Source organism: Anas acuta, chromosome 6 (genome assembly GCF_963932015.1).
Source record: "Anas acuta chromosome 6, bAnaAcu1.1, whole genome shotgun sequence".
NCBI classification, from domain to species: Eukaryota; Metazoa; Chordata; class Aves; order Anseriformes; family Anatidae; genus Anas; species Anas acuta.
In genome coordinates, this window is record NC_088984.1 from 15734642 (window position 1) to 15761776 (window position 27135).

The 27135-nt window shown below is 38.3% G+C and overlaps 1 protein-coding gene across 16 annotated transcripts in view; it reads left to right on the top strand.

Annotated features, from left to right (window-relative positions):
• KALRN (kalirin RhoGEF kinase) overlaps nucleotides 1–27135 on the top strand; it is a 504304-nt gene that overhangs the window by 179754 nt on the left and 297415 nt on the right. For all 16 annotated transcript variants that reach the window (XM_068687540.1, XM_068687542.1, XM_068687541.1 and 13 more), the window contains 2 exons: nucleotides 17885–18077; nucleotides 22306–22818. In XM_068687540.1, coding sequence (XP_068543641.1) covers nucleotides 17885–18077; nucleotides 22306–22818 — 706 coding nt within the window. The remainder of the gene's footprint in view (nucleotides 1–17884; nucleotides 18078–22305; nucleotides 22819–27135) is intronic.

Consider the following 27135-nt stretch of genomic DNA (forward strand, 5'->3'; position numbering starts at 1 on the left):
CTCTCTGGCCTTTGCCATGCTAGTGCTGATTTAAGGCTGATGCCTGCTCCTCATGGGCTTTTTAGCCACCAGACCTGTGGTTCCACAGTACTCAGAGAGGTGCGGGCAGCAGCAACCTGGAGACTTCCAAGAAGAGGGCAGCTTTGCACTAATGTGAGCAGTAATTCAGAGGAGCTAAAATTAGCAGACAGAGACCTTTTGTGGGAGCTACATGCTGGCAGCAGAGCCAGTACTGGTTTGCTTCCCTGCGGTTCCCTGGTGAAGCTGTCAGCAGCCATCAGCAGAATATGCAGCAGTTCAGCCAATCCTAACTTTTCTTGTTGGTGATCTCTTTCCTACAGCTTTTACAGAGACTGTAAAATGGTTTTGTCTCATTCCTGCATGGGTGCTTGTGTTCCTCATCAGTAACTTCAGTACGTGCTACTTCCTTTTCACTCTCAGAAACTATTATAGTTTGGAAGCGTTTTATGCCACCCTCTTCATGGATGTCTCTAGGAGCAGGAAAACTGCTGCAGTGCTTTGTAGTTTGCTTTGTAACAGGAATATTGTCAAAGGTGTTTTAATATAAATGGAAAGCTCTTGTAAAGTCCCATGGGGAAGGAATGAGACCTTTACTGCATCCCAGTATGGAGCAAATAATGGGAGATGGAAAAGCAGAGTCAGATCAGTAAAGACTGCTTGGTCCTTGGCCTCATGGGATGGATAGAGGTGTTTGGGATGCTGCTTCAAAGCCTGGATTCCCCAATGCACAACTTGAGGAGGACTGGAGATGCACTTTCTGGAATGTATTTTTAGCCTTGTCTCCAAACGATACAAAGCTTATGCAAACATGCTGTCTGTCAGTCAGTGTTTAAACCAAATCTGTCAGAGAAGAGTCTCAAGAATACTAAACTCCTACAAGTCTAATGAAATTAGACAGCTCTGTCAAGGAGAGGAGACCTAATTAGTGTCCACAGAGAGGGAAAGGTGGGCACTAATTGGTACCTCACCCCTTCCTAGAAACTGAAGGCAGAGGGGATATCTTGGAGCACAAGAGCTCCAGAAGAGGCAAATGCATCATTAGACATTAGAGATTCTGTGCACAAACCACCACTGAGGATTCGGCAGTTCTAGTGCTCCTGAAAGTGCATGCTAGTTTATGGTCTTAGAAAATTGGATCATACTAAAATAGAACAACGACCAATTCATGGTAACATGTGGTATTGAGCAGGCTGATGCTCTTACAGCATGGAAAGTATGGGTTGGGACTTCGTCTCAGAGGTTGGGATGCTCAGTTCCCTGCTGTTTCCAAAGGGAATTGGTATCCAAGAGTTTGGTAGGCAGTTGTAAATCTCATCAATGGTTTCCTCTCATTTTCCACAAGGTGCTTCTTTAATGTTTTCCTTGTGGATCCTGGCACTGCGCTGGAGTTCCCTATAGATCCTGTAATGCTGTGTGCAGCAAAATGTAATTGTAACTATGTGGTGTGAGGCTGCCAGGCTACTTTGATTTTTTTTTTTTTTTAAAAAAAGGGGGGGGGGGGGCAGAGAGAGAAAGGGAAATACCTTAACTCAGAATAAAACTATAAATAAGAAAAATAATTCTAGAAAGTGCTGCCCCCTGCACCCCAAAAAGGTGGAAAAGTGTAATTCAAACCTGCTTTTGGCTCAGCAGATATTTTCTGGTCTGCAATATTTGCCATGGTGCACTTTTCTATTATGAAGAAGGGAGCACTGGTTTCCCTGCCTGTGTACACAGAGCTTTATTTTATGTTTAACTTTAAAGAAAATCCGTAGTCTCTGGAGAATTTTCCAGTGATGTAATATTTTAGCAGGTTCCTTTGTAGTACTTTCTGCCAAAAAGCCAAACCTCCAGAACAGCTTTCCTTTGTTCTGCAGCTGCATTCAGAGAAGCCTCTTCCATTTCCTTGCTCTTCCCTGTACCCACCTACCCCTGCTGCAATGCAAGCAAGAGAAAATAGGATCCTTCTATAGGCTCTGTGTAATATTTAAAAGAGATGTCTTTGCTGAATGATCCTTCTGGTTAAAGTCATTGAATAGAGATCGAAGCGAAGCATTGGCTTTGTAGAATAAGTGCATCTCTCTGCAGCAGCAGCAGCAGTTCATCATGAGCCAGATTTAGGCTGTTTTTATACATATTTTCTGTGCACTACTCAAGTGTGTATGTGATGTTGATGTGATGCAGCTCTCATCTATCACCCTGTTTCCCGTGGGAATAGGAGGAGAACTGACAATCTCGAATATCTATGCAGTGATACTACCACTTAGTCTTTTAATAAAATGTTGAGTTAAGCTTGATTTTTAATTCATTTATTTGAGCATCTGGCTGGCCAGATGCTTCTGCTATTGATGTTGTCATTGAGGATCGGATAAATATTACTTTGAAGCTCAGTTTGAAAGATCTACTCATTAAAATACTTGGCTGCTAAAATTCAACCTTTCTGCACTCCCCTGCCCCCCACCCTAAGTCAGGGTTGAAGACCCAAGCAGTTATTAAACCTGCCCATTTGAGGGGTAAAAATAAAAAAAAATGTCAGCATAGCATTAGTATGAAGATGGGTGGGATCCTTAGTAGAAACTTTATGGCATTTCAGAAATACACATTGGACTAAACTAATCCTGGAGCAATGCCACTGATTTCAATGCATTAAATTCAACCAATCAGCAGCAATCCCTACAGTGACATTGTAATGCATGTCTGTGTTTGGATGAACAATTCATAGGCAAGATCCATCAACAACCTCAATCTGGGATAACACATAGGGCTGTCATACTTTGGAACTCCAGTTGGTGATTTCAAATTATCTGCCCAGGTTACCATTCTGCTAAACAAGGTAATGGCTTTTGTGGTCCTGAGGGATGATGAGCAAAACAGTTTTGAAATACTTTGTCTCAGCTCAACAATGAACGCTATGTTCTGAAGTGCTGTTGCATGATATTAATTAAGTGTTCAAGGTCAGGTTGGATGGAGGAACCAAATCTAGTGGAAGACATCCCTGCCCACAGCAGGGGGTTGGAATGAGGCGACCTTTAAAGGTCTCTTCCAGTCCAAACTATTTCATGATTAAGCAGCTCAGCAGGAAAACATCACTTTCCACTAGGAACAAAAGATTTTTTTCCTTAGAGAACTCCAAATGGGCTGTTTCATCTACTGTGCACTTACACTTTGTACGTCATGTGGAAAAGGTATCTAGTATCTTACCATCGGTAACAGTAGATGGAGACTTTTGTATTCCATATTTTCAAATGTTCATTAAACTATATTAACATGAGGTATAAATCTAAATTGATTCCCTAACATTTTTTCTTCATTTGCATGTGAATTTAATGCCAGTGAAAGATTAGTTTCAAGAAAAGTAGGCTTATGGTATTGATTAGTATTCTTTCTTGGCAAAGTACCAACTACGTCCCTACCTAGGATGATTAAATAGGTCTCTTCTATCTCAATCTTCTGTGATTTGGCATATGACAGCCTTAGAGACCAAAGTCCTCCGCTAATGTAGCAATGTCAATTTTCCCTTCCATTGTTTTTCTACTGTGTCAGTCCTAACTTGAGACCAAAATTGTATTTCCGCTTTAGCAGCTCTGCTTAGACCACCACCTACTAATGGTGTTTATTAGTAGTTCTGCTTATGTTTTTTGTGCTCTTTGTAGATGGAAACCAAATGGGAGTCTCAGGTGTAATTTAGGTCACCCATTTAGGTCACATTTGCACTAATGTATGTGCCATCCTGGAACACTGGGGAAAATATACAGTTTCCTGAATTTTAGTTCTGTTTTCAACGTTGAGTTATCTTCACCCTTAGCTTAACTGCAAAACTTGAATTTAGTAGTCTATGCAGTAGGTACCTCACAAACTTTCAGGAAATTAAATTAGCTGATATTTTTATATTTTGAGGATAGAAAATCCTAAGCATTTTATCAAAGTTATGCTGCATGAGGCAAAAATACAGGTTCATTTAATAGTGCACACTGAATAGACCTCTTATTTCTGGGAAGCAGGCTCTTTAAAGTTGCAATTCCCATTACTGCCTTGGGAGCACTGTGTAAGAAATTGTCCATATGCTGTGTCATCTCCTGACCTTAGAAAACACACATGGTAAGAGGTCTTCATTCTAAATGTACCATTTTGCCATTCAGCAAGTACAGAGAACAAGAAAGAACTAATTCCAAAACAAAATCTAAATGAAAAACAAGTAGCTGATAAACTAACAGATCTTAAGCATAGGAAGAATGGCTGGAAATGCTGCCTGCTAACAATCTGTCAATCTAAGTAGTAATCAAATAGGCAATATGTACTTTTTCTTGAAGACCTCTTTTTAACTCCGTTGTCAAGATAGAATTGACCTCTTCCAACTGTGATTAATCACATCCAGTTTTGTGGTTATGTCCTCTTACTTCTCTGTTCTCCCATTTTTACAACATTTGTAATTCAGTTCAGAAACTGCATCTGGAGAAGCAAACATCTCTAGGATAACAGATTAGTTTAAATTTTGCTTCCCATTGGAGATTTGTGGGAAGGAGCTGCAGTTCTAACATCTAATTAAAAAGCAGCTACATAGGAAAGTAGCAGACAATCTTACCCATAGGAAGAGCGTCCGGAAGCTCTGCTTTGTTAATGAACTTTCAAACTAGGAATAAAATACACAGGCAGTATGTGCTTTTTCTGTAGGGTTGCCGTCTTCTCACAGCAGAGCCCATCCACTACATCATGTCACATTTACCAGGCTTACTGGAAAACTCAGTTTCCCCTTAAGTTCCAGAACAGCCTCCCCAGCGATTTTGCAGTGTCAGATGCTGTAATATGGTAGGTGACAAGAAAATAGGATCAGATAGGATCAGATAAAAACTTTTCCTGGGATTTTCATTTAGGAATAAATACTGTAGGAAACTTAATCTGTGTGGTTTTATGGACTGTTAAATTGCATCTGTGGTATATTAGCATTGGTAGCACTTTTCTAAAGACTTGTTGGGTACTACCGATTATAACAATAAGGCACACATTTTCATTAGGTAAGATCAACTCAACACCTTTGAGAAACAGGCTACTTGTGGATCTACTTGCTCAAATTTTGACACCAGGTTTAGAAATATTTTGTTAGTGAAGACGATGCTAATTGTTCTCGTGTTAAATATTTTCTACATTCCCACTGGCACCAGCAAAATTTAAGCAGATACTTAAGTAAGGTACAGAAAACGCAGTTGTATAAATCATATAAATGCATCAGATACAGTACCAGTACAAAGTTGCCTTGTTATTTATTTTTGAACTTTTAAAATTAGTGACAAGTCAGTGTTTCCAGAAGCTGAAGTCCATCTTGCTAATATTGTGCTTGCTTTTCCCACTTACAGGTAATTGACTTATAATTGTATTTACAAAGGAAAACGCATTTTTTGTCTTTTTTTAGGAGGACACACATGTACAAAAGAACTTTAACTGTGTTCACGCTGCTTTGAAAAGATGCCAAATATCAGATGTGTAATTAGGGATTCTGTTAAATGTCTAATGCCTGCACCTGTGAACATTTTTTTGGCACAATACTCCTTGCTTTTCTTCTCCTGTTTCTCTTGTTCTTGGACAAGAATTAAGTTCCTTTTCAAAGAAAATTGTCAAAGATCTTCTGGGGTGTATTTTGTTCTTTGTCTAAATCCAATATAAAAAGGCAGTTTCCTCTGCTTTTGTTGTTGAGTGAAATGTTCTAAAGCATAATATTAGATCCTGTTTTTTTAACACCTAATTATAGCAATAACTCATACTCAAAAACTCATAGTAATGCTCTTCAAGATCCCTCAGAATGAAAGATGATACAACAGTTTATGACAGTGCTGTTCGTCCTTCCAATGCTAACAGTAATGTATGGAGCACCTTCTGTTTCACATCAGATAGATTCAAATGTTGGCCGAGTTCTATCACAGCCATTGATAAACTATGTTAGTTAGATGGGGTAGAATAAAGAGCTAAGGTTCATTCATAGAATCATAGAATATCCTGAGTTGGAAGGGACCCTTAAGGATCATCATTATCACCAGATGAAGCAATAGGACATTTTTGGTGGATCTTGTAGTTATAAAAATATATCAGGTGGTTACCTGATCATCATTAATATTATCATTATTAATATTATCAATATTAATATTATATCAATAAAAATATCAATAAATAATATATCAATATTAATATTATCAGATCAACATTAATAGTGGATCTGGATTTATTTATCAAGCCATTAATTCTTCCAACCTTTGATAGATGCCTTCTGTGAAAATGGTAGGATTTCATCTGTTGGTTCTTCTGGCTACAGATGACTTCAACAGAGTCTGAATGTAACAAATGCACATCTGTTCTTCAAACAGACTCAGTCAATAAATGTATCTCAAAACAATAGACTATAGCAGATCCGTCTATGCAGCTATTCACCACGCATAAGACTTCTATAACTCTCTTACTTCAAAGAACATCTAATTACAAAACAAAGGCATTTGTGTGATGTAAATTATCAGGGACATAGGAGGGAAGTCATCAAGGTGGAAACGTGCATTCACCATATTTACTGTTAATCACAAATGACTGGTGGATATCAATACTTTGTTAGGCTAACACATTAATTCAGTAAAATAAACTTGGAAATTGATACAAGAGGTCAACCGAAGCAGGAAAAGGTCTGCCTGGCCTACAGGCTTCTACTTCACATGTCCTTTCCTAGTTCTTATTTAAGGATTGTGATGCTCCTCCAGCAAAGCAGTCAAGTGTGTGCGTAAGTCCATCTGTATCCAGCAAGTGTAAACATGTGCTTTACGCATCGTCTTAATTGCTTAATCAAGCTCTTTATATTGTGAGGAACAAGGATACAAGCAGGAACCAGATGGAAGATATTTTTATCAGACAGTCCATAGGATTAAAGAAGCATGGTCATTGAACATTGCTGTCCTTTAAAAACACAGTATCAGGATATGGTGCATCCATACAGTGTCCCCACAACATGGTAATTCAGACAGCACTCACTGTCTTAAACTCAGAATCAATCTTAGCTCCTTGTTTTCTGATATCTATAGCCTGTGTAAGCTTGTTTGACTGACGTAAGCACATGTTGTCAGTGATTTTAAGAGAGATGACATCAAGAAGTGTTGTGTAACAGTTATTAAGAATCACAATTTTAATATTACAGAAAATGCAGGAATAGTCCATTCTTTTTAAAGTCATTAGTTTTGTGGGTGATTTTAAAAATTATATTGAAGTGCTCTGAATTGGTAGAGTGTCACTTTTTAAAGTCACCAATGCAGTATTCTTACTATTTTCAAGTGGTAGGAAAAAGTCTGAGTCTATTTGAGCTTTGTTTTGTATGCTGTTTTTAAAGCATGCCATAGCAACAGACATCTTTTAATCTGTTTTCCTTAGTTTTATATCATAAAGCTTTTTAAACCATATATTAAGCTAGTGCTCCTGTGGGTTCTATAACAAATCCAAAATAATTGTGGGTTTGCAATCTTTTCCATTTAGGCTTCTAATACTAGTTGTCTGATTATGTTGTGATCAATGCTGTTACTCCACATGTTAAAAAAGATGCAAAATACTTGATTATAATTGTAATATTCTATAATTGGCCAGACACTTGCATGGTCCTAACAGACAGCCTGATTTTCCAGCACAGACATCAAAATGGGTAAAAGGTTATGTGAATAAATCAGGGCTTTGACAAGCTTATTATTTATTTATTTTTTATTATTTTTTAGGTTAGGTGGCACAATTAAGAGCAAGAAAATAGGGAAATAGTTAAGAATCCTGATATAAGGCAGTCAGAACTGGCTTTTTACTTAACACCCCAATAAGATGGAGAGTACAAGTTCACCATTCTTCTAGGCTCATTGTTTCTTTCCACTTGCTGCAGACTCAGCAAGACAAATGTGCATTAGTTTATATTGTCAAGGCTATCTTTGCAAGCAGATGGGCTGGAAATCTAATTAAAAAAATCCAAAAGCTTTGATTCTGTCAAAAATAGCAAAATCTGTGGGACGACCCTAAATCCTCTGAATTAAATGGATGTTCTATGCCAATACAGTTCTATTGTCCCACTTTATAAATAAAATATGAAGGGCTCTAATTTCACATAGACCCATAAGCGTGCTCATTTATGAGTTTAATAAAGCATGTGTATTCAGTGCAATTAGATAAGCATATGTATAGAGCAATAAATGCTCCCTATATAAAATCAGCACACGTGTAACAGAGAATATTGCCCAGCATGGATAAATAAGCACATGCTTAGATTATTAATGCTCTATCTTAAGCTTCTGTGAATTAACCATGAAGCAGACATGACTATCTGCAATTTGTAATTCTCCCACAATTATTTATCACACCTGTGCTTGAAAATGTGGTAAATATAATGCATTCATTGGATAATTCATTAGCCTTAATAAAGAAAAATACCATTACACCCATTTTACAGGAAAAAAAAATAAAATGGGGTAGAGTTGAGCTATAGCACCAAAACACAAGCAGGGGCCAATTAACCCAAAGCTAGGATCCTCTGACTCCCAGTCACCTGTCCTGGACTGTGGTGCTTCATCAAGGCTTAAAAATGAATAAATTGTGAAGTGATAATTGAAAGGAAGCTGCTTGCAGTTATTTGTGTTTTCTTAGCGTCAGGGAGCTGTACTAGGTAGGCTTTTCTTGTAGTGGGCAGCGCTTGTCCAGCGTGAGCATTAGCTACAGGTTTGTGGTGCCATTGTGAAATGTTTTCTGTTGTTTCTTGCCAATTGTTTGCCCAGAATTTGTGCTGGTGGTAGTATTTCTTTCTACAGAAACCTTTCCCATTTATGCTCATTCCTACACAAGGCATTATGTTACATTAGTTTAACTCACAGGTAGGAAACTCATTAGTCTAGTGGAGGAGATGTGGCTGGTAGCATATCTTTGATGTGTCTCTTTCAGATCAAATGAGCCACTCAGTATTAGGACAAATGTCAGCAGGTGCAGTGCTCCATGAATCTACTCTGTGATTTTTATTACCATGCCTGGCTGATATCTGCAATAAATTTTATGAGTTTTTTGACTACCAGACTCCTGTCATTCCTACCCTGGCATACATTAATTTGTCAATACAATTCTCAGGTCTGGCAGCAGGGAAGGCACTATATGGGGTATGCATTTCATTATATGAATAGGATGCTGCACATTCACATGTGGCATTTGTAGATGGATTTGCTTGTGACGTTTTATTGTGCTTTTGATAGAGAAGTGACACAGCTAATAGTGGAAAAGGAGCAGGCAGCTGAAATCAAGCAATTACTTGTCAGAGCATTTATCTGAACCTGCTTTAGTTGATGAAACAGTTATTCCGGGTTTTTCCAATTAGTGGTGACTGATGGGAAGAGGAACTGGTGGAGAACAGAAATGGTTAGCGGTTGTGGAGGAAATTTGGGATAATAAGGTGCATTTTCTTGGAGGACTGCGTGGAGTAGCCTTAAAACTGTGTTGCTGTGATGCCAATCTGCAAGTTCCCATCAGGTTGAGAAAGTGCTCTATCGTGATGGACTGTAAAATTGGGGGGACAAAATACAGGCATCTGAGGAGCTCAACATCCTACAGGTGAGAGTATGTGAGGCTGCAGAAATGAAAGAAATACCTCATATGCACTTGGCAAGACAGGCAGAATGTTAGCTCAGAGATTCAGCTGAGTTTTGCAAAGCTATCAGAGCCATAACGCCAATTTTTGGCTCTGTTATTCAGTTGTTTGGTTCTTCTGTACTTTCCGGAAGCTTTTTGGATCCAGCCTTCTCGTTCCTCCACTCCTTTTGAAATACTGAACTATCGACTCATTTGTGTTCAGTTTGCATCATTTTGGTCTACCACACACTTATGTCACCATGCAAATAATAAGTGACACCTTATGTCAAGTAGCTTCAATGTCAAGCCTTAGCCCCCCTTGCTAAGAGGAGTGAGAGAGCCTGGCCTTACTAGGAGACAGATTCAGAAAAAATCAGAGCTAGATGGTTTGAAAGTGGATTGTAAATAACACATCAGTATCCACTGTTCTCTTGAGGACTCAGTAAAATGGACTTTTTCTCCTCTAAATGTCATCATGGTAGTTATTTGAAAGAATGAGTGAAGTCTGCTGTATAAAGAAATACACAAGATATGATTTTACAAGTGTGTCTTTAACACATAGGTTGATTCTGCAACTTCAGAGCAAACCCTTCTGCACATAATACCCCAGGCACCCAATCTTCACCCAGTCTGGCACAGCAGGAAGTATCTATCTGATAAGTGAACTATTTGGGGATAAATCATTGTGACTACAAAGACTTGTTTTGTTTCTATATGGGTGGAGCTCAAAAAAATGTACCACTAGATTTATTAGTCATGGAAACTCCCCATTGTCCAACCTGGGGAAAATGGAGACATCAACTTTTAAACTATTTATTTCCCCAAAGAACTCAAATTCTCACTAAGTGTCCTAGCAAAACAGAGTCATTGCAGGGCCTGCAGACTGTTTCTGGGCTGTAGCACTCCACCCCTCCTCCTAAGGGATGCACCTGAACTCAACATGTACCCTTAAACAAAATGAACGTGTGGATTCAAGCCAAAATCCAGTAACTCTCAAACAAGTAGCTCATCAATTCTGCTAGGCAACTTCCATGCTGAACTATGCACTGCAAATGGGCAGAAGCTAGGTTACTTATTAGTGGGAGAATCTGCTCTTTTGAAGTGCATATTTTAAAAGAGAAAAAATCCAAAAACTTCAGAAACTCCTTACCAAAAAATACCTCTAAAATATTTTGTTGATCAAGATGGTTTGTTTTGATAAAATTCAAAGTTGGTGCTATTTTTTCTCTTTATTTGATGTCTGTTTTAAAGCTACAGAACAAAATGGAAAATAAAGATATTTCACCTGAAGAGGCTCGGACAAAATATTTTGCTGTTATAAAACACTTTTTTCATTTTTTATTTCAGTATACACTTTCATGAGAACTTGCACCCTTCATGAAACGTCTTATTTTGGACCAAAGTGTATTTTTTCAGTTCTCCCTAGTTCTCCCTAGTTCCCTAGATCTTTTTTCAATTGCAGCTCTTCTGTACATGGATGTACATTGCTCTCCTGTGCTGCCAGAAGCAGCGTGTGATAACTGATGAGTGTGTACTGCAAGAAATGTCAATACTACTTAGAAACAGTAATTTTAGCATCTTTGAAGAGTTTTTTTTTCTTATTCTCACCTGTGAGCCCAATTGAGCCCTGGATCAAGTGTGTTATTATTGCCTAAACATACATTAATCATTCCTTTTTTTTTTTTTTTAAATGGAAAATTTTAAATTTAAAAAAAAAAAAAAAAAAAAAAAAGTAAAGCATGAGCTAAACATGTTTGCAGGCTTATTTGTGCTATAAAAGGTCTTTCCACTGTGGGTAACTCTGCCTCCCACAATGTGTTTCAATGGAATGTGTGTATTTGCAATCTGGAGACTTTCCACTCTGGGGTAACAGTGTTTTACTACAATGACTAGAATTCCTGGAGCTGTTTGCCACTCTTCATTCACTCACTTTTTAAGTTGCTGATGTCTTGAACTGATAAATCAGGATCTTAGGTCTAAGAGCCCTGAGCAGTCATTGCCCAGATGAAGTATCCTTTTCCTTATATTAAAATCTGGCAGTGTTGACTGTAGACTAAATATTATAGTGACTGCACATGAAATGGACTTCATGGTCTCCTTGCATGAACTAAGTACTTAAAATACAGGCATAACGTGTTTTGTTGTTGTTGTTTTTTAAATAAATCTCACTAGTTTGGCTGTGCTAAACACAATCACTTATTTACGTCTCACCTAGAATCCAGTAAATTTGAATCTCCAAACATATTCTCAAATAGCATGTGTTCAGCCAAACTTTTTCAAGAATGGTGTGTTTACATTTCAACACAACTCTAATATTTATTTTTTCCAGCAAATGTCAATAACATATCATTTTCATTTAGTAAATAATTTTTGTTTTGTTTCTGCTAAATCATCCCAAATACAAGAGTTTAAATGCTCAAGAGAGAGTTGAATGGTACTTACTGTTCAAATATTTCTTTGTTGTAGTAACAAATCTTTAAATGTAGCCCAGCTTCAACGAAAACAAAGCCTTGATTAATTTCATATTTATCTCAGCAGCTGTTTCAAGGAAGACCTGCCAGATATTGATCCAAATATAGTAGACATGAAGCAACAAAAGGGGAAGAGGGTAAATGAGTTTGTGTGAAGGCATCATTTACCAGCAGAAACTTAATAGGAATGTAAAAAACTATAATATTCATCCTCCGGCTTTGGCTTTAACAGCTGCAATCATGTATTCTTGGACACAGCTGTGTTTTATATATTTGCTATTTAAATAAAGACAGAAAGCTTCTCAAATAGTGTTTATTTGCTCAATTAAATAAGAGGATGAATGCCTGCAGAGATCTAATCTGGGTTATAATGGTGTAGATCAGGATTTTTACCTGGGTAGAAGACAACACAGTACAACCCTGCTGGATCCTGGCAGATTCTCCTGAGATACTAACTGTGACCAGCACCTCTCATAGTGACACTCAGGATCTCACACCATCATGCTTACATATTAGGAAAAGGTTTTCTTAGATCAAGCTGGTGTCTAAGTCTTTCCCAACTTATATAATTTTATAGCAGAATCACTTTGACTCCAGAGCTATTCTCTTAGAAGAAAAATTTGAATACCAAAATGAGTTACTTGCTTGAGAATTGCAGGAGCACCCATTCTGGCACCAGTTAGCTTCTGCCAATTTTTTTTTTTTCCTGCCTTTCTGTTCCCTCCTGTTGACATGTGGCCAAAACCGGGGGTTGAATGTGGACATTGTGCAGCCCACACATCTGCATTCTTATGCCATTTGCAATCACACCTCTGTCCCCTAAGAGCAGTGGCTGGAAAGCAGAGACAGGAGGTTTGTCTCTGACCAGACCTCACTGGCTCCAAGTCTTTTTACAAGATGTCATTGAAATTTCTCTACATTGCTGCTTTATGTCCAGCTCCAGCCAGTGTGAAACTGGCTTGGGTTTCTTTCTTTCTCTTTCTAAAAAAGGAAAGTGAGAATGAATATTTCCTTTTCAGTGCTGCAAGAGAAGAAACAAAATTAGGTCACAGTAAGGAACAAAGGATTAATTGGAAATGGAGGTTGGATGACTGTTTCTCCTCTAATTACAAAAAAAAAAAAAAAAAAAAGTGAAATGAAGCAAAAAAAAAAAAAAGAGGGAAAATTTAGGCTGAATCCTGTCTGTCTATGGTCTTTTAGGTAGCTGAAATTCTCTGCTGGGAGAATTCCATGAATTGTTTTTCCAGAGTGATGGCATTCTCGGGATGTGCATCATTTACCTTCCCCCACTGGTCACTGGTACACCAGCACGTAAGGGAGATGTGAGGATCAGCAGGCAGAGGTGTCCTGAGGTCTCTGAGAAGACAGACTGCCCCAAAGCCAAGCAGCCATGTGCACTGGGGGACGTGGGTGGCAACTCTTGACGGTGTGAGTTCAGAATCACACCTGGTAATTGAAATAATGAGCAAGGTACAATTTGCTGAGAAGTTTTAAATGACAAGTATTTTAATAAATAATGCTGGTTTGAGAGTTCTTGATAAACAGGTTTATTAGAAAGGATTTTATCTTGTCCTCCAAATGTATTGGAAAGCGTATTATCACTCAGATAAATGCATTGGAAAGCATATTATCACTACAGATAGCTGTTTCTGTTGACAAGATGATCTTCAGGCTCAATCTGGTAATGAAGAACCAAACTATTAAAGCCAGTAAGTGACACTGATTATAAACCTCCCGATCTAGCTTCATTTTCAAGCTGCATTAACAAACCACAGACAAGATGAATAGAGTTACAGTAAATAAGAAATGTTAACACTTAAATTACTCAAGTGATCCTTGGCACATTTTGATATGGAAACTAGGCAGGAGAGTTAGTTTGGTCTCAGTATGAAATGAGGCCTTTGGGATAATGGTCTGTGCTTGGAGGCTTTCACATACTCATTTTTCGCCTCTTCCTCTCCCTTTTCCACCCTCAGCTTGTTGTTCAATTGGCTGATTACAACCACATTTGTCAAAGGAATGGCGATCGCAAAAATAATTAAGTTCCTGCAGATTTTGTGCTCACAAATTGATGCCTGTAGAGCTACTTGTTATGCCGAGAGCGTCTCCTGACAAGGTTACATTGACCTTCCTTGAAGGAGATCTTTCTCTCACTGTTAACAAATCATATGTTGAATGAGATGCCATATATGTCAGATCTGTGCTTTTAGTGGTCCAACAGGCATGCTAAATGTGCTGCTTTGTCATTAACTCGTGACTGCAAAATGGGCATGGAGATATTACATTATTTCAGCTAATCAAGTGCTGAAGCTTCTAAATGCCAGAAGCTTTGGCCAAATTGTAAGATGAAAAATATATATAATCAATGATAGGCATTTCAAAAATTAATCAGAAAGCATGAAGTGCTTAAACTTGCTTCGTACCCAGTAAGCCACTTCTTGCCAAAGAAAATATAATTTAGAATGTGCCTGAATTAAAGAGGAAATTTGAGAAAATAACCTTGTGAAAGTAACCTAGAAACCAAAATAAGGGGGTTATTTTGACAAAATTAGCATATCTGCTTTTGAGTTTCTATTTTATTCTTTAAAACAAACAAACAAACAGATCCTAAGTATTGTTTTCACAAATATTCTAGGATGTTTTTATTAAATTTCTAAGCTGGTCTCTGTCTTTGCTTAAAAGCAGTGTAGCAACTGAAATGACATATCAACTACCAAATATTTTGTGCTCACCATTGCAAATCTAGTCCAGATGAGCACAGTCAAAAGGCTGATGGATTGTCCAAATACCTTGATCTGAGTGTTTTCTCCAGTTTCTGGTCAAATATCAATACCGGAAAAAATTAAGCACTACAATCAACATTAATTGCTATCCTAAAATGATTACTTGTGCATAATAGATTGCTGTAGCCTCCTGAGAGTCAGGGATAAGGCATGTCTTGCTCAGACAGTGTGAAGGAAGCTTGATTGCTACTGATGCTTTTTCCGATCAATTGCTAAACTGGGGAGGGTTTGAGTTGTTGCTTTTAAACAATAAATTTAATAAGCATGGCTAGACTATTGAAAAGGAACCTAGGGTCATTTCCTCTACATATTGAGGTAACTGATGAAAAATGACTGACTGTCAAGGATGACAAATGTTCACAGATTGCTCTGAGTCGCCAGAATTTTTGTGTACTTCATTACGTCTACAAATGAGAACACTTCTTTTAGGACCTTATCAATGGCTGTATTTGGATATTGCAACTTAAATTTTGGTCTTTTCAATTATTTTTTAAACTGCATTGCCTATGGTGTTTCCCAACATTTATATAAGCATTTTTTGCATATATGTAAGCACTTTTGCATATACGTTCAGTTGTGTTTTTACAGACTGTTTTTTAATATTTCATAAAATCATTTAGATTTGCATATATAGTTTCCTGAAAAGTAATTTTTTTTTTGAATTGATTCTAGACAGCTGAAGACTGTGTAGGTACCTGGAGATATCCACCAAGGCAAGGTCCTTACACAAACACAGCATAGTAGATGGTTTCTGCCCTGAAGAGCTTACAATCTAAATAAATATTTTTCTTATCTCTCTCCTCTTTGTCTGGCTACTCTCTGTGGTGAGAGTCTTAAGAAAAATCAGTCCTTCAAAAAATCAGTTCAGTATAACAGGGATCGGTGACTTGGCAGAAGTTACGGAAGACCCCATAAAGCTTTGCAAGAAAAAACAACACAAACACCCTATTCAGCCCTTTCTGATTTGATTCTTTGTCTCAGCTCTAGTTCCAAAGGGCAAGAGGCAGTAGCAACACCAACAAAGCTTCTTTGACAGTCTTTTTTTGGCATTAGTTATAGAAGGATCAGATGTCTGACCTTTCAGCACTAGGTAAAAGGAGAACAAAAAGATCTATATTCCTGATGGTGCTAGGAAGTGCCTGGTCTGCCTAGTTTTTCTTTATACAGACTGTTGTAAGCAGCATGCTCTGAGTGTGCCAATAACATTAAGGCAGAGGACCAAGCTCATTGGCTTTGACTGCTTCTTCCTGGCACTAAGTGGAGACTGTTCAAGTTAGGGACCTCCTTTAACGTGGCATTGTACCCTTTGCCATGGAGCAGTCTGTCTGTGCACAAACTTTTTTAGATCTTGGTAAGGTCACCAAGGACTTTCATTTTTAAGTTAGGTGTGCTAATCCAGTGTGTTTCCTATGAAAAATATCCCATCTTCGATTTATAGAGCTTTACAGAGTTTTTTTCAGTGAGACATGTGGGACTTGGATCTTACCAGCAGAGAGTGCTTTAAGGATGCAGAGAGGTAGAATATAGTGAAAATCATCCTCTGGGTGTGCACTGAGTGTTCATGTGGAGGCTAAACAGTCTTACAGTTTCCGCATCATAACCATGCTTAATAATATCTGTCAAGCATATTTTTAATTCATTCTAACAATATCAACACTTGCTATTTTGAAGTATCTTTCATATGCCTTTATGTCTGCAGTATTGATGCTGTTTATAATGATGGCCAATTTGCAGAAAGACCACGGGTGCTATATTCATATATTAGAGAGGATTTCTTGTTCTGTACCTCACTGTTGCACAAATTATGTTCATGTTTTCTCACATATGTCTTCTTACGCCACTGTTCTTTCAGTTAATATCTTCCTTTCTTTTTTCTACACTCCCTTTCTTCTAGCAGCTTCTCCTTCTGGCTGTGACCTCTATTCCATCTTAAAAAAAATATATATTACATTGACAATTAGGCCATTCTGCCATTTTTAGTGCCTTGGCAATGAATTTTAGTAATTACCATGCCAATAATATTACTGGGGGTGGGGAATTCACATTTTATGCAAGTGCTTGAGACCCACATGAGACACCAAAGCTCTCCAAGTTCAGTGCTGTGCATGGCAGTCAGAGGAGCAGGCACTTCCCAATTCTAATCCATGGTTTGGACACTACAGATGGACGATGACACTTTTGAACCATATCCCTTTTCCTAAGAAAGCAGTACTATGACACTGGCAAAGCTATTCTGAAAGCTACTCATATTTGAGTTGAATCAACATGTCCTTTCATCCTTTCTCCTCTCCTGTGAGTAAAAATGAAAGGCACATTTGCAAGCTAATGCTGTGGTACTCTTGGTCCACATGCATCGCTCAGGAGCAGGCCAGATAACCATCTTTAACATTTGAGAAGGGAAAAGAGAAGGCTGGAGGAAAGGTATGACTTCGGACCTTAAAAGACCTGCAACATTTGGAAGATCAATCAGGACAGAAAAGAGATGCAGTTTTAACAGTGCACATGCGAAATCACACAGACCTTCCTTTCTTGGAATGGCTGCTAGGTGCTTTTATGGAAACTGCAATTTTTTTTAAAGTTCTTAAAGAGGCGCTTAAACATTAAGGCACACAAATTTACAGATGGTCAGCAATGTTAAGACACAGGAACCTGCTTATTGGCTTTGGTTGTGGACTGAATTCCATAGGTTGGAAGCAGAATCTGTTGTGTACATTTACAGCTACTATATAGATACATTTTATTCTGGCTCTGATGGTAAGTGTGTATGTTTTCAGTGAAAATTTGGACTGTGCATATTTGGGAAATAAAAGATTAAACTGTAATGTATATACCTGACTTCATGTAAATTAGATTATTGCAAAACTCTTAAAATTCATATAGCCTTTATGCTTTACTCTTTAGCCTTTAATTTTCAGTGTATCATTTCTTGCTTTGCTCTCCAGCACTGAATGCTATCAACAAAAGTTAAGTCTCAGTGTGACTGCACACAATATTAATTATCTTGACATGCTTTTATTCCTACAGTGAAGATGTCTGTAAACGAGGATTCACTGTTATCATCGATATGCGGGGATCAAAATGGGATTTGATCAAACCTCTCCTAAAGACCCTTCAAGAAGCCTTTCCTGCCGAGATTCACGTTGCCCTGATTATAAAACCTGATAATTTCTGGCAGAAGCAGAAAACGAACTTCGGCAGTTCCAAGTTCATCTTTGAGGTGAGAGCCACATGAGGGATGTATGGCAAAGCATTATCCCTGATAAGAAATGTTCTTCAGGGGAAAAAAATCTCAAACCTGGAAAGAAAAATATGACATTTAGATCTGCTTCCCAGAGGGGTTTATGCCTGGCATCAGGTGGCCTTCTGAGCACAACTGTGGAATGGGACACACATTTCATTTCAGAGGTACACGTGTGGTTCACATTGGTGAGAGTTTTACTGTGGTTTTATTTTTGGTGGTAGCATTCAACATTCCTTTGTTTCTTTTAGAACAAACAAGCAAACAAAAACCAACCATCAAACTAGTCAAAAAGCTAAAGACAAAGTTCTCTAGCTGCTAATGTACTGGTTTGTTAGCTGACCTCTATCCAACTTCAGATAACGGCTCTTTTATTAAAAGACATTTATTCTATATATTCATCTATATATTGTCACCACTTTAATTTAATTGCAATTTACAATTCAGGGCTAACAATAACAATTCATGTTAATGATAAGGTGCCTCAGGCAGGTTCTCTGAGAGGTAACCAGTATATGAAACTGCATAATTAAAGGGAATTTTACTGCCTTCGTCATCAGTGAAGACAAATCTCTTATGTTCTCTTAGTGCTTCTTAGCTTTCTGGGAATTTCAGCTTCTCACTCAAAGAGAAGCAAAGCTCAGGTGTGTGAAGTGCTCATATATCAATAATGCCCAGCCATGGGTAAGTCACGTTGTGTATTTTTTTATTTTTTTTTTAATTCACCGAGAAACAAATGTACAGCTGACTGTCTTACCAGTATATTAATTTCAGATATAGACTCTGAATTTGAAGCTCTGTAACTCAGAATAGAATTTGGATGCAGTTCTTAATCTTGATTGCAATGGAAGAGTATATTTAAGTACATACTTAAGATCTACTGAAGGTAATGTGGTATTTTCAGCCTCTGCCTAAGAGCACTGTTTAACTACATTGGACAACTAGATTATCATGAAACATTAACAGGCTTTTACAGTATTACCACAGTTCAAGTATTTGTAGATTTTACCCCCAATTCATGAAATCTTAATGAAAATGATTCAACTCAAATTTTGCTAAGTTTAAGTTTATCTTTGTTGGCTTCCTATGAGGAGTCAGACAGGGAAAGGACTTCCACTTGCTATCCCCTATGAGCCTTTGAAAGCAAGGCTGCCTTCAGCAGAGGTTTGTATCACCTCCAGACATTGCTCATGCTTACTGAAATCACTGCTCCTGGCAGAAGTGCCTGCCATTTCAGTGAAATGAGACTGGCAATGCTACCTGTGGGGAGTGAGAGGGATCAGGGCAATGGGAAGGAGAGGGGAGATGCAGGGGCTACAAAGAACCGTGGAACAGGAGGGAGCTCATGCAGAGACTCATAACAGAAGAGCTGCTGGATGTGGGGAGGCTTCTGTTTCACATGTATGGGGACACCAAGGGGCAGTCCCACAGCAGCCCAAAGAAAGACAACTTTCTTTGCATGTATACCCAACACTGAATTTCAATCCTTCAGTGCCTTAATAACCAAAACCTAGAGGTAAAGTAGCAGAGTTCAAATGCATATTTTTAGATCATTTGTTTGTTTTTAAAATGATTTAATTCTCTCTGAAGGCTTGACTTATATTATTTACTGTGTGGAGTTGGTGTGATGATGAAGAGTAAACTGTGGTCAAGCTATTCTTCATAGTTACAGCTCCAAGTCTGTATTGTGTTAAAAGCTGTGGAGTCATTTGCTGTACATTCTGCCATGCAATAAGGATATTTTTAATTTTATGTGTGTGCATTTGAGCCTTGGTCTGTCTGCTGAGCTGTTCACATGCTTGTGATGGTGCACAACTTTTGGGGACCAGAGGAAGAGAAAGTCAGATCTCTGTTGGATGGTTTTATGATTTTAAAGAGATATTTTAAGCCATGGCCCACAGTACAGTAGATCCACTGCAATACAGCCTCCACAGTCCAGGAGCATCTGTTTTAAGGGAGTTTTGTGGTTGCTCTTGCTTAGCAGTAGCCTCTGACTCTGGGGCAGCTTGTGCTTTACATAAGAGCTGTGATTATTAAATAAGCATCCCAGGCCACTATGAGTCACATTTATTTGATTTATGCGAGGCAGCACACATGCACCCTCTTTGCACTGAACCACCCTGGTGATTTCCCACAACTCAGATCAAACACTAGGTACTCAGCAGGAACACACTGCAGTGGAAGGCAATGAAAGTCTCTGTTGAATTACCCTATGCACAAACTTAAGTTACCAGTGTCAGTTTTAAGGCCAGATTCTCCTTCTGGGCTTAAAGGAAGCATTATGCATGTGCCAGGGCAGAGTGTGGCCCTTGGTGAAGGCTAATGCTCTGGATTTTGTGTTGTGAGCTGCTGGCAGAAAGCTTCTGTTACAGTCTGGAGAGTGAAGCATGCCCTGCAGTTTGTCACACCCAGAAAAAAATGAGGAAAAAAAAAAAAAGTTTGGTTGATGTATGCAGACTCCAAAACTTTCTGTCATTTTAAGGAATAGACCAGGCAGTTTACAGTATTAACTCAGAGGTGCATTCAAATTATTTTCTTTCTCCTGCCAAAAAGGTTTAAATAGTGGGCAGTGCTTTTTAAAGTGATTTTTAAAAGAAAGATGGGTGAAGCCTGATATATGCAGTTACTTTGTCTTACCACATACCTGTCAAACTAAGGTTGTTTTCATGAGAGTCTGAAGAAGTCCATAGAGAAACAAATCTGAATAAAGACGTTTGCTACAGAAGTCATCTAATGAAAAGCCTTTCTGATATATTCTCATGTCAAATTCTCAGTATGATAAGGGCAATGTTGCCTTAGTGAGAAGTACTGCAGGGGGAGTGCCCAGGTATTAAAGGAAGTCTTTTCTTGACAGCTAAATTCTAAATTTAATTATCTTGAAAGGGTTAGTGTTCAGAGATTTAGAAATTTGAAATCCCTCTCAAGCTGCATGCTTACCTTCCCATTGTTTGTCGGCTCTTTCCCGTTCCCCAGACCAAGGAACATTGCAAAAGGGCTTTAAAATAATCTTTCTGCTGAGCATATGTTCAATAGAATCCCCATTTTTTACATTTCAGAATGCCTGATGTCTTTAGCTGGATACAAATTGGAAGAAAAGCCTACTATTAACTTAAAACCAGTGGGCAGCCTGCTATTTTGGACATAGTTCAGGATAATGGACAGAACTTAAGTACTTTTCTTTATAGATGACTTTTGCGAGATTGCTGTGATTATTGGGTGTCTCCACTTCTGAAGAGCAGAAAATCCAACTTTCTGTAGAGGCATGACTTTTAGGGGGTAGACATGCAGCTGTTGGTGAACATTGCAAGCCTTGAAGGGTTACCAACTTGAGTGTTAACATGACAACACCAAAAATCTCTAGTATAACATTTGACACCCCATGCTTATGTTTCAGAAAAAAATACTTTGTCTAAATAAAAAATAAAAATGGGAAAAGCCATCAGTTGCTGGGTCCTTAAACTGTAATCTGCTTTCTAGGCACCCAGTGCATTTCTCTATCACTGATTACTGAGCCTAAATGAATTAAAACCATTTCTCATTCTGTATGATTCATGATCAGTTCTTTCTATTAGCAATAAATTCTAATTGTTAATACTCCAGTGACATTCCGCTTTTACATTGATTTTGGTTTAATTGCATTTGAAATTACTAATATGAAAGAGCTCGGCCTGTGGCAAAAGCCAACTGCATAATCTGGAAGAAGAAAAAAAAAGTGCATATTGTAGGTTTTGGCAGGTCACAATACCTGCTTAAGTTCAAGTGCTTAAAACTTTTGCTGCTGTACAGGCACTAACCTGAATGTAATGTAAATCACAGAATCCCTGTAATACCATATACATGTTTAATGAATAATCATGTCCAGATATTTAACAGATGTAGGAAGAAGTCTTCACTGTCCGACTGGATTAAAATAATCTATGGCAGAAGCATTCCCATGATAAGTTTTTGAAGGAGAGTCTGGTTTGAAAAGACAGACATTATTACAGTAAATACCATGTCTTTAAATAAATAAATAGAATCAGTGCTATTAATAGAAAGCTTTTCAATCCAATTAATTCTTCAAAATTAAACATCATTCTCAGCATCTTTAACAATGTTGTTGCAATTATGTATTGATGAGGAAAATAATCATTTCATGCTATTTATGGATTGTGCTGTTATTTCTTCTTAGTCACAAATTCTAATGCTGTCATTTTCTCTTCCTTAGACAAGTATGGTATCTGTTGAAGGCCTGGCAAAACTCGTAGATCCTTCCCAACTGACAGATGAGTTTGAAGGATCATTGGATTACAACCACGATGAATGGATAGAGTTGCGTGTCTCCTTAGAAGAATTTTTCAACAGTGCTATTCATCTATTATCAAGACTGGAGGACCTTCAGGAAATGTTGGCTAGGAAGGAGTTCCCAGTTGATGTCGAGGGCTCAAGGAGGCTGATTGATGAGCACACACAGCTTAAGAAAAAAGTGATTAAAGCTCCTGTGGAAGAACTGGATCGTGAGGGTCAGAGGTTATTACAATGTATAAGATGCAGTGATGGTTTTTCTGGTAGGAACTGCATTCCTGGAAGTGCAGACTTTCAAAGTCTTGTGCCAAAGATCACCAGCCTTTTAGACAAGCTGCATTCTACCCGACAACATTTGCATCAGATGTGGCATGTCCGCAAGCTAAAACTGGACCAGTGCTTTCAACTCCGGCTTTTTGAGCAAGATGCTGAGAAGGTAAGGGAAAACCTATTTTCTTCTTACTTTTACCCGGACTATCACAAGGGCTAATTATAGAAAAAAAATGTGATCATTTTCTCCTGTAATTACACACATGAGGTATTCATCACAGGTGTAAATCTCATGTTGCCAGCTGATGTACTTTATGTGACTGGGAAACCAAATTGACTGAACTAATTGTTGGATGTAGCAGACATAATGACATCCAAGAATAACCTGCTTGTTTCACTTTTGATGAAAGTTAATTTGCTTTTTTTGTGTCACAATGGGTACATTTGGTTGATGTCAGCACATAAATTGGTCCTTTTTTCAAGTTTCTTTTACTAAGCTTATGAATATATTTATCTACATGTTGCAGCACCTAAAGAAGAATGATTTTAGGGTTTGATCCACTATGATTATTGTTTGTACTTCTTGTGAGGCTGTGGGAAATTTGTAGTTTAAATCATCCTAATTGTTATCCCAAACATTTTCATTTTCCCTATCCTAGGAAATCATAACAGGTTTTGCAACTGGTAAATCCTTTAGTAATGGAAGTGCGTACCAATGACATGGCCGTTTAGTTCCCACAGCATGAGATCTGAGAATGTGTTTAAGTTAAACATATAAACAGACCTAGAGAAAGCATTCTGAAATGATGACAGCAAGCAAACCTCACTGTGGCTGTTTTACATTAAATGACACATAAGGATGGCATTTGAGTTCATACCTGATGTTGAGTCAGTGGCCAAGATTCCTGTTCACCAGTGTAAGACCTTATTATTTGAGAAATATTTAACATTAAATTATTCCATAGAGATTGCATGGCGACTTCATAGTTCTTAGACATTTGTAATGTGGCGTATCAGCCTGAAAAGGACATAGAGTGTCTCGAAATGAAACACAGTACACAAAAGAATGTAGAGCAGCAGAAGTGGTGAGTAACATGGCTTTAGGAAGCTGTAGTGTGTAGTACCACTGCAGAGTTACATCCTCACCACCTCCCTCTTCAGAAGATATTCATTTGGGAACCTGTACTAGATAGAGAAGTCCCATATAAGCAAATCATAGCAGTTTGTCACGTTTGTTGAAAACACTGGCTAAAAAACAGAGTTCCCTAACCAGCTTTCAGACACAACAACCCTTCAAACTTCAGCAATCCACAATAAAGTAGGCTTCTCGCTATTACTATTTGTCTGCTGTTTGTCACTGGAAGCAGGTACCAATTTTGGTGAATTTGTTTTATAAAACCATGTCATGCTGGAGTCTTGGCAGCCTCACTTTCTTAATACAGATGTGCTTGGCATCTCATTAGGTGTTTTTGTAAGAAGTCCTTGCTGCACATTTGAAATTCTAGGCCACAGAAGTAGGATATTCTCAGGGGAAGGTACTGAGCTCTTAGACTCTTGTTTATCTAGTCTGTATATCCATCAAAAGTCCCAATCTCCAGATCTTCTCCCCTTAATGTATGAGCCGGTTGTTTCACTACAATGTCTGATGGCCCAGGAGGGTTTGCAAAAGAAACGTGGACATCATCCGAAGGGGCGTCCCATTGAATATGATCTTTTAAATCAATTTATATTAATTTTAATTGCAAATTAATTTTGTTTTTAAATGTCAGGGAGAAGCACATTGCTGAAGCAAACACAGCCGTCAGTACTGCAGGGAAAAGCACAGGACATTGGTTTTCTGTGCATGTACTAAATATCTCTAAGGGATGCTAGGACAAAAAAGGCACCATTGTTGTATAATCAATCCTCCTCTTGGGAAAACCTTGAATTCAGATGAGTCTGCCTAAAATGAGAATCACTGCAGAATCACTGAAGAATGCATAAGAGCAGAGTTTTTCTTCAAAATGCTACATTATTTTCTTCCTCTCCCTTTTCCTTGTGTATGCCATGCTGTAAGCAGAGCACTTACTGCTGTCCTTCCCAGTGGTGGCTGCATTTCAGTCAGCTTGGATTTTCCATTTCTTTGGGATTTTTCAGATGACAAGTGCTTGCTAACATAAGTTCTTATTTTTACTAATGATTACTTGCTATGTTATTAACCTTATCAGCTGAAAGCTCTCAGATCAAGTCAGTGTCTGTGAAGCTTTTGTTGCCCAGCACTTTTCTGTAGTGTTGAAGGAAGTTTCTGAAACAATTTTCCACTTCTTTCTCCTGAACAAGCACAAATGGATGGTGTGATACAAGCCCGAGCACTGTGACAGCTGGGCTCTTTGCATGTGTTATTCTGAGGTTAAGTGCAAGGTTTGGGCAAGTCAGCAGGTACATGAAACTTTGAGGTGAAGACAGAAGCAGTGAGAACATGAATCTTCCCTTTTTCACACTGGCTGTCTTGAGCAATTCCTGACTGACAAAACAGGTGTTTTGATCTTCTAGGTATCTCTTATTCATTTACGTCTCATAATCAATAAACATAAACTAAGTACACAGTCTTGCTTTGGCTTTTCTGAGTAGCTCTCCTTGCCTTACTCTGATGACTACTACATTATCCCAAAGAATAAAAAATATTTTGTTGCATTATTCTCACAAGTCAGAGTTTGTAATCTTTTCAGTTTATGAAATTCTCCCTAAAATTCTTCCAGTGAAGGTTGCAAAGCCTTTTACTTCACATTTCACATAGGTAGACTGATGTAAAATATTGATGTGCTTATTCTCCTTTTGCAGATCTCTTTGAAGTAGTCTGATCATCTGAGACTGGAATGTACTTGTCTCATAAAAAGTTCAGAGCAAAACCCAGACTGAGAGCTGTCTCCGCTGTATATATATCCAGCACAATGTGTCTGTGTTTTGAATTTTAAAGTTTCCGGGTACCTCTATTTGCTCACTTGAACTCTACCCTCTACTATTAGGTATGGTAGCAGAGCCATGGTCTTCATCTCCTGGGGAGAGGCACAGCTCTTACCCTATAGCCTGGATACGTCATTTAGTGCTAATCAAATGACAACTTTAATACCTGATAAAAGCTCAAACTCCAACACAAAATTCTGAATATGAGTAAGACGTTAGGGCCTTGAAAAATATCTGCATTGTCATTGGGTGGTATTTTAGGAAAACAGTTCCAAAAGGTGAAAATGGACAAGGACTTTCCATTTTCTGGACACCTCTGATTTTAAAAATTTCAGCTGTCCTCATTGCCTGAAAAATTGTTAAAGATAAGATAGAAAAAAAAGGGGGACACAAGATGGAAAAACACACAGTATTTTCAGATAGGTTTATTTTTGAACCACTTGGTATTAAAATACTGCATTTGTTCAAAGCAAATCAGTTCACTTTTTTCCCTATAGAGTCCCTCTATTGGAACATTTATAAATGACAGTCGCTGGCCGGACATGTGAATTATTCAAACTACAGGTATCACAACTTAAAGAAGGTCTGCATGCTTCTCTGCTAAGCATCTCATATCACTGGCAAATAAAAGGAGAGGATGGCAGTCACAAACGAGTGGGCTGAGCCCAGTCGCCTGTGGAGAAACTTTGTCTCCGAGTCAGACCTTTGGTGTTTTATTTTCCTGTGCTGGGGCAGAGGGAGCGGAAAAGTTGGGCTCTGCCATCGGCACAGCGCAGTGAGATGGGATCACCAGATGGAGGCTGGAAGCTCCCTGAAGCTCAAATCAGCAGGCAGGGCAGCCACGCGGGGAGCTTTGGCAGAGCGCTGCGAGGAAGTTCACATGCTGTGCAGTGCCGACTGTAATGATCTGCTGATAAATAACACATTTCAGCTGCAAGTGTAGCCCCAGCTCTCACTGCTTGACAAATTAATTCCTCACCAGCTAATATACGTACATGCATATAGATGTACACAAATCTGAAACGAGAGCTGAGCCTTCGCTATGTTTTTACTCGGTAACAAGGAAAATACTTTAGTGATCAGTTACATGAAAAAAAAATGTGGTCCAGTCCAAACTGAATATTGTTTAAAATAAACAAACAAAAAAACAAACAAAAAAACACAATGAACATAGATCCAACTATTAGAACTATCTGAGAAATGTTAATTGGTTGGTTGAAATCTGGACAGGGCAAAGAATTCAGGCAAGAGTCCACATGTTTTGCACTGAATAAATACCAAAAAAGACAAAAAACTATCCTTACACTCTGCATTTTCCAGTCCTTCTGGAAATCATTTGTAACTGGCACCCAAATTGACTTTTGTAGGAATTTCCCCATTTTGGATTTGTTCCATATCAATTTTACTACCCTCATGTAAGTGAATGAAAAACAGTTATCATGATGTAATCAGTGTTGTCCACATTAAAATAGATGATATAGTCATCAGCTGGACTGAACCTAGGGTCTCTGTTACAAACCTGTAACACCAGAGCAAAGAC